The sequence below is a fragment of the Crocodylus porosus genome, unplaced genomic scaffold (assembly GCF_001723895.1).
Source record: "Crocodylus porosus isolate Cpor-Errol unplaced genomic scaffold, CroPor_comp1, whole genome shotgun sequence".
Classification (NCBI taxonomy): Eukaryota; Metazoa; Chordata; order Crocodylia; family Crocodylidae; genus Crocodylus; species Crocodylus porosus.
In genome coordinates, this window is record NW_017728947.1 from 1674812 (window position 1) to 1682259 (window position 7448).

Here is a 7448-nt window from a genome sequence, read left to right on the forward strand (position 1 = left end):
CATCCACACCTTTCAAAAAACAGCAGGGTTGTTATTTTGCATCATGCTATTGGAAGTGCAACTTTTCTGGCATCAAGAGGACAGCATTAGAGTCTTGAGTCCATGAAGCATTATTTAAATCAACACTATAACTATAAACTTCAACATTTGTCTACTGCTGACTGACTAAGATTTTTTTAACTCATTTATTATGCCATGATATTGCAGTATCCTAAGGCTCTGACATTTTTGCAAACATGAAGCATCCTCAGAAAGAAAATTTTAAGTAAAATGATACTTGAAACTCTGTGCTGGCTTCATCAGGATTATTTCACTGACGTGGTAAGTTGGGCAGGCCATGATCAGAATTAGTCTCCAGAGGTAGCTTTTCTTTAGGGATAACTTTGCTCCATTATGTTTGCTGGCAGCCAAGCCATTACCAAAAATAAATTCAAATAGCATAAACCCTGAAAATCCAGCTAGGAAGAGATTTCTCATTTCCCCCTGTTCATTCCTCATTCTCTGGAATTTCTAGACTGGCTTCTTTCATGAAGAAATTCAATACACTAGAAGAGAGCCATCTTTTGTACAAGCTACTCCAAAATACTTCAGTTAGGTGAGGAGGGGTCTCCAAGGAAAGGAAATATGGAATATATAATTACATGATACAACCCCCAAAAAACAGATAAAAATGGACTGAATGAAAAACGCTGACATGCACTACTACCTCTCCCCGTCTCCCCTTCCCACCTCTACACTGTGCCTCCTTTAACTAGGTATTTAGTATTCCTTACCCTTCCACTGATTCTATGGGCAAACAGGACAATTTATTCTTTGATAAAATACCCCACTCTCCCCCCCACACCTGCTTTTTTTTTTAAACGGTCAAATAAAATCCTACCTCAAAAGCAAAGACAAGTCCATATCAGTATATTGCCAAGCTTCATAAGTTAATATTTTCCATTCAGCCTAGAGCAATACTAGCATGCCATCTATAAATAATATATAAAGCAAGACTAAGATAACCTTGGTCAGCATCATGAAGCCCACTGAACTGGAACCGTTCCTTGCCCTTTCTTTTCACTTGGAGCCAGACTGGCGAGACGGATGTAAACTTGTTTCCAAACATTTTAGCAATGTCATATCCATGGCTGTTCCACTTGCAAAAAAAAGGGAAAAAGGGACATTACAATACGATCTACAGCAGACTTCACTACTCACCAGATTTAAGTTCTTCCACATAATGCAAATAAAAGTGTTTGAAGGATTCCTGCAGGATGGTCTGTGGGATTTTCAGTAAGCCCTCTGGGATGTTTGAAGAGTTTCAGTTACTCTATATCAGTTAAGGAATGCGCATCAGAAATTGCCTGCAATTTGTATGAGTGGGATCATTTCAGCAGAGGCTTGAACATTCACCTATCATAACTACAACTTTTACTTAATTTAAGACACATGGGGAGCATCATATTAATAGATTATACATTTCCAATGTCCAAGGGAAGTCAAGTGGAATTCAAAGAGACGTCTACTTCTCCTGTAAATGACAAAGTCAGACAGGCAAGTTAACCTCCATATGAAGTGTCAGAAATTATTCCAGAAGGATTTATATAAGCTGCCTAGAATACTAATGAACTAACACAACAGAAGTAGGGGGCTAGCTAATAGTAGCAGAACAAATTGTGTAAAAATATTAGTTGCATTCTACAGCTACACATTATTACAGAACGCAAGCATACTGCAATCTCATATTACTACCATGGGACAACAGTTTGCTTCCCTCCTCCCCACCACCCATAGCTGCATTCTGGGATTGGGACCTGGCTTCAAGTCTCTTTTCTACCACAAGACTTTTCATGACCTTTTTTTTTGTCTTAAGCTCGTTTCTTCAGTCTGCCAGTGGAGAGAGACAATCTGGCCAACTATTAGAAATAGCCACAGCACTATAAGCGAATTCAAGTAATAGATGCAATTTTGCACCCAATGAGGTTGGGCTAAATCTATGCATCAAAACTGAAGAGAAAAAACGAAAAAACAAAAATGGTTAGCAACTTATTAGCCTACTGGGCTTCCACTCAGTGCACACAGGTCCAAGGCCAAGTGTCTGGCATGTTCTGGGTTTTGGGATTTTAAACTACTTACAGGGGTGATATATCCCAGAACATCTCCTGAGAAGTGTCTCTCCTTCACTTCCTTGGCACAGTAACTTTTGTGTTCCAATACAATATCTTTTGCCTTCGGATCAGTTGTTACCAGACCCCGGTCCTGTACTGTTTTGTCTGGATGCACTGTCTAAGGGGAAACCAAAACATAAACACTTCTATGAAGTCAGTTAAGGAAAGTAAAAGTCTTTAAAAAATGAATGTAAATACTTTAATTGCATCATTAAAGCTTTGAACATTCCTTATAAATATTGCTGCTCTGCATAGTTTAACACAAACAAACAAACAAACAAACAAACAAAGCAGAAAAGCACCTGGAAACGCTTTGTCAACATCAATAACACTTATGTTGTATGGCTTCCCCCTATAAACAAAACCAGCAACTGAACACACATACATCCACATCAACAGGCTCCAGAAAGGAGGAAAGCCAAGCCACTACACATGATTATTAGGGGTGTGAGAAGCAGGCCCTATTTGATTCAGATTTGACCTGAATCAGGGACAGTGATTCGATTTGTTGATTCGGATCACTGTCCCCAATTCACTTTGGCTGAATCTCAATCTCCTATTGGGAGAACCAGCGATTCAGACATAGACACGGCTTTAAATGTTTTTTGCTACATGCTTTGAGGTACCAGTGTGGCTTGTGAACGCTGTGATGCTGGGGTGGATGGAGCATCCTACAGGAGTGCGGGTGGGCCCTCCATGTGCTCAGCGGTGAACCCAGAAATGGAAGTACTTCTGGTCCACTTTCACTGAGCCCCCCCACGCTCCCCGGCTCAGCAAATCGACCCCAGGTGCCCCCTCCACCTGACCCAAGAACCAACAGTCACTGAGCAGGGTGGGGGGGCCCCCAGTGAATTCCCTGGTGGACCTGGAAATGGCCCCTAAGTGCTTCTGGTCCACTTCCAGGTCTGCTGCCAAGTGCACTGGGGAGCCCCCCATGCTTCTGTGGGACACTCCATGTGCCCCAACATTCATGAGCTGCCTGGTACCTAGAGGTATGTAGAAAAAACACTCAAAGCTATGTCTACAGCCAAACTGCTGATTCTCCAAATCAGCACCAAATCTTCAGTTTCGGATTCAGCCGAACTGAATTGGGGACAGCGATCTGAATCAACAAATTGATCATTGTCCCCAATTTGGACTGAATCCAAATAGAATACAGCCTGTTTTGCACACCCCTCATAGATAAGCTTCAGGAGATTTTAAAGTGGGGCAGGGGGGATCTTCATATGCTAAGTTATGCCAGAGGTATAGGAAGCAAGGAAAAAATTAAAAATAATCAATCAATTCTAAAGCAGCGAGGCCTGTGACCAACTCAAATGCATGTCTACACTAACATCCACTATTTTAGGTTAGCCTTGTCACACCTTTCTGACCAAAGTTCAGACATCTTGCACAGCAGTGGTTAGCTTCTTCCAGTACAACAACTGGAAGCTGAACAACACTTGCTTTAAAGAAAAAAGGAATCGTGAATTCTTTGGGTTAGGGACTGTCTTTCCTGTATGGAGCCATATTGGTTTTGGATGTTATAGTAACAGACTAAATGATTTCGGCCTTACCCTCACTCAACATGCTACTGCTCCCCCCACCAGCCCCTGGGGTGTCCCTTGTGGATGACTCAGTGTCTCAATGTGGATGACTTCTCAGCTGTTCTCCCCCCTCACTTCCATTTCACAGTGTCAATTCTCATCTCTGAACCTTTCCACTCATTTGCCCTTCTCTTTGGCAAGACCTACCTTGCCAGACAACAGCAATGGCTATGCTTTGCAGTACAAGAAAGCCCCTGCCTGGGCTGACTTCCCCCACTACAAGTTACAGTACTCTTCTCCTTCAGTTCTGCCATCTCCCCACTTAAATAATTCTGCTTCTCCATTTTCACTGCATTTCATATCCTGAATTCCAAGGGTCCTTTTTTGTTACCTTTGAGCGTCCTGCCCCCACCAGTCTGCACAGGGGAGGTTAGGTAACATTAGGAACCTCTCGTAATAGCATCCAAGACAAAAGTCCGAAGCTGCTTTGCCCCAGATCCAGAGTCATTACCTGTTCGCCTGCCTCAACTCCTTTACTTGCCTTGGCAGTGCCATCATATCCCCCTGAAGCTCAACCCCATCCCAACTTCACCCATGTTGTTCTCTCCCCTTGTACTGCCAGCACAATGTAGTCTCTTTGCCCACTTATCTTTTCAACTTCCCTTTGCTCTATTTCCCTGTCATTTCTAAGCTCCATTGTAGGTGCTGTTCACAATCACTGTCTGCAGTCCCGCTCTTCCAATTTCCTCCTCTACCTTCCACCAGCAGGTATTTCTGCCCTTCATACCCCAAGACCACTATAGACCTACCTCTCTCCCCCACCTCCCCTCTGTCTACTCTAAAATCCAAGCCCATAAGATTTCTTCACCAATATTCACTACTAGCTCAAGCTCAAAAGGGTTAAGACTAGAAATTTCTAAACTCTTCTCTATCCACAAAGCCCTTCTACTTCTTTCTTACATGGAAAAGACTACTTCTTCATGCCTGGGGCTCAGGCCTGTAGCACCCAGGTATCTTCAGCTCTCACATCACAGAATCACACAGGGATTCTCATAGGTCCTACAGTATCAGGGTCTCATCCACTTGATGTACTGGTGAACCATAACTTTGTGCTCACTTCTATGCTACTCCTCATAGGTAGGACCACCTTTTACACATGCACACAGCTACTTCATTACACTCTTCCAAATAACTCCTTAAAATACTCATCACCTACCAAAAGAGCTTAAACTGCTGGTATGCCAATATGCTTACCTACCATGTGGTTCAACACAGTTCACATGGTAACTTGAGTTAACAAATCCAAATGCAAGACAGGCACTGTTCGATAGCTAGAAGCCTAAAAGGTAGCTCCCAGGACAATGGAGTTCTGGTCCAAATCTAGGCCTCCCCATGTAGGCCTTGACATGACCAACACCATTTTGAAGTCTTGACATAACTATTGCCGTTAGCTGGACATTTTGTCTTAGCATTGCTTATGTGTTTAATAAGTTTTGAATCTGAGGCCACAACAGCCTCAACAATCAGTTTATTCCATCCATGTCACCCCTTAATCAAAATTCAGTGCAACATCCAGTGCCACAATAAACTTAAGATCAAAAGTAAGAGTGGAACTTTTAAAGCTTGAGTATTCACATTAAGGAAGACAGAAAATGAAGATCAAGTTTCCACATGTTTACTTTGAACACTTAGCTGTACCTTGCCAATCTATTTCACTCATGGCATACATGACTCTTCCAGGCTCTTTAAGCAGAGGGAATGGTGAAAATTTAAACAAGCACAAACTAGTAACATGCACAAGGGGCAAGAATTAGCTGAAGCATATCTGATCCTGTTGTTCACAGGTCTGCACAAACCACCAGTCTTTCACAGGTATTGAACTACCGTTGGTTTAATTGCAAAACAACCAGTACAACAGAACAGCTGCTGGCAGCCTTTTCACGTGGTGGGCTAGAATGGCCCAGCCTGGGTCAGAACATTACTTAACTTTGAAGCTATCAGTTTAAGTAGGAAGGGGTAAGGCTGTTCCTTGTAAGCTTATGGTTATTGATGTTGGCCATTTCTTACTAAGGTGTTAAGAAAATGCAAGTAGAAAATCCTTTCAGTATCTGCCAAGACTTGCTAAATCACCTGAAGTATGAGTTACTTCAAGTAACTAGTCCTCCTACCTTTTCCTCCAGTGCTTTTGAAGCACTTTTCTTGGCATCCGTCTTTGACAATGTAGCAGTAACCAGATGGCAAGCCAAACCAAAAGCAAGTGCAACACAAAGAAGTTTCATGGTCCATAGTTTCCAGTCAAGGAAAGCCATTCTTCTGCTTTCTCCTCTGTTAAGACAAACAATAGTTTAATAGGACTCAGTGTCTCTTACTTAAAGACTTTGATTTGCTAAATGAATCTGGAAGTTCATAACATGTTTTGCCCACTAGAATCTCACACCGTCACATTTTCTAAAAAAACCAGTATGCTATAAAAGTGAAAGAAGCTTGAAGTGGGGTTTGGGTTAGCCCGGCTCTGTCAGGCTCACCTCAACCCTTGAACCTCCCCCACAATTCCTTTAATCTGGTCCCACCAACCCAGTCTTCTCTGGGCCCCTAAACACAGGGTTTTATTGCCCTGGGTTTTCTGCTCCACAGGGCTCAGCCAAAGGTATAAGCAGCCAAAAATAAACACATCCTTAGCCTGGACCCAGCAACACAAGTTTTAAAGCCCTGGGTTGATCTGCACCACAGAGCCCAGCAGAAAAATATAAAACAATCCAAAATGAGTCCCTACCAGCATGGGTTTAGTTCTCACCCTGTAGCCTTCCTTCTTCCTTAAAAGAATCCTGTTTCTCTCTCTCTCCAAGATCAAAAACCTCTCCAGGTCCTCCTTCCCATACTTTCTCCCTGTCCCTTTCTTCCCAGTCAGCCAGTCAACTTCCCCTCATTACTGGCCAATTGCTTGAGCCAGCTGAGTCCCCTTAGGCACAGTTTGTTAACAGCTAGCTAACTGATCCAGGCTGCAACCCTGCAGCCTGTTATAAGGTTATGTCTTACCTAAAACCTCCACTAGGTAGAACCCCAGTAATGCAAACTAACTATGGAAAATAGTTGCACGCTATTCAAAACGAATAGATATTGATACTATACTATTTTTAAAAGAGTATTTGATGAGAAGGCTTTCTAGGAGTCCTTCAGAAGTGCACAGAAAGCAACCCACTGTGGTTGTGAAAGTTGCCTGTACAAACAGTGATGTGCCCAATTTGTGATGAAAATTGTGAACAGTCAGTTTCCCAAAGGCCATTCTTCAAGTCATACCAATTCAATTCCAGCATTATATGTTATTAATAACAAAACAAAGAAAAGTAATCATTATATGCAAGTGAAAAACAGAGTATTTAAACAGGCCTAATGCAGCTTTCTGCTGCACAGGGAACATTCCCATTAAAGTCAATAGGACAGCTAGAAAGCAAAACGTACCCTTAATGTCACAGATAAGCCTTGGTGACTTATTTAATAGCTGAACTCTCCACATCAAAACATTTGAGAATGAAACATCTTCCTATTAGGGGTACACCGAGAGAGATTGTGGGGCAAGGCCAATAGCCAATTTTTAAGGAGGCATATCGGCCAATACCGATCCAAATTCTGATACAGCTGCGTCCAGCTAGTACGTCTGTTGTGGTGAAAGGGGAGTGGGGAGTGAAGGGGCATGGTGGGACTGGATCATCCCCCCCCCATAGTGAAAAAGGAAGTGGGGCTAGGATTGGGTTAGTGGCCTAGCTAGGGTGAG

General features: G+C 42.7%; 1 protein-coding gene across 1 annotated transcript in view; it reads right to left on the bottom strand.

Annotated features, from left to right (window-relative positions):
* Positions 1–7448, bottom strand: part of CHID1 (chitinase domain containing 1) — a 278107-nt gene that overhangs the window by 261284 nt on the left and 9375 nt on the right. Inside the window, exons 2-4 of the mRNA XM_019550998.1 lie at positions 5845–6001; positions 2119–2268; positions 1006–1138 (exon numbers count right to left, since the gene is read on the bottom strand). Coding sequence (XP_019406543.1) covers positions 1006–1138; positions 2119–2268; positions 5845–5985 — 424 coding nt within the window. The 5' untranslated portion in view covers positions 5986–6001. The remainder of the gene's footprint in view (positions 1–1005; positions 1139–2118; positions 2269–5844; positions 6002–7448) is intronic.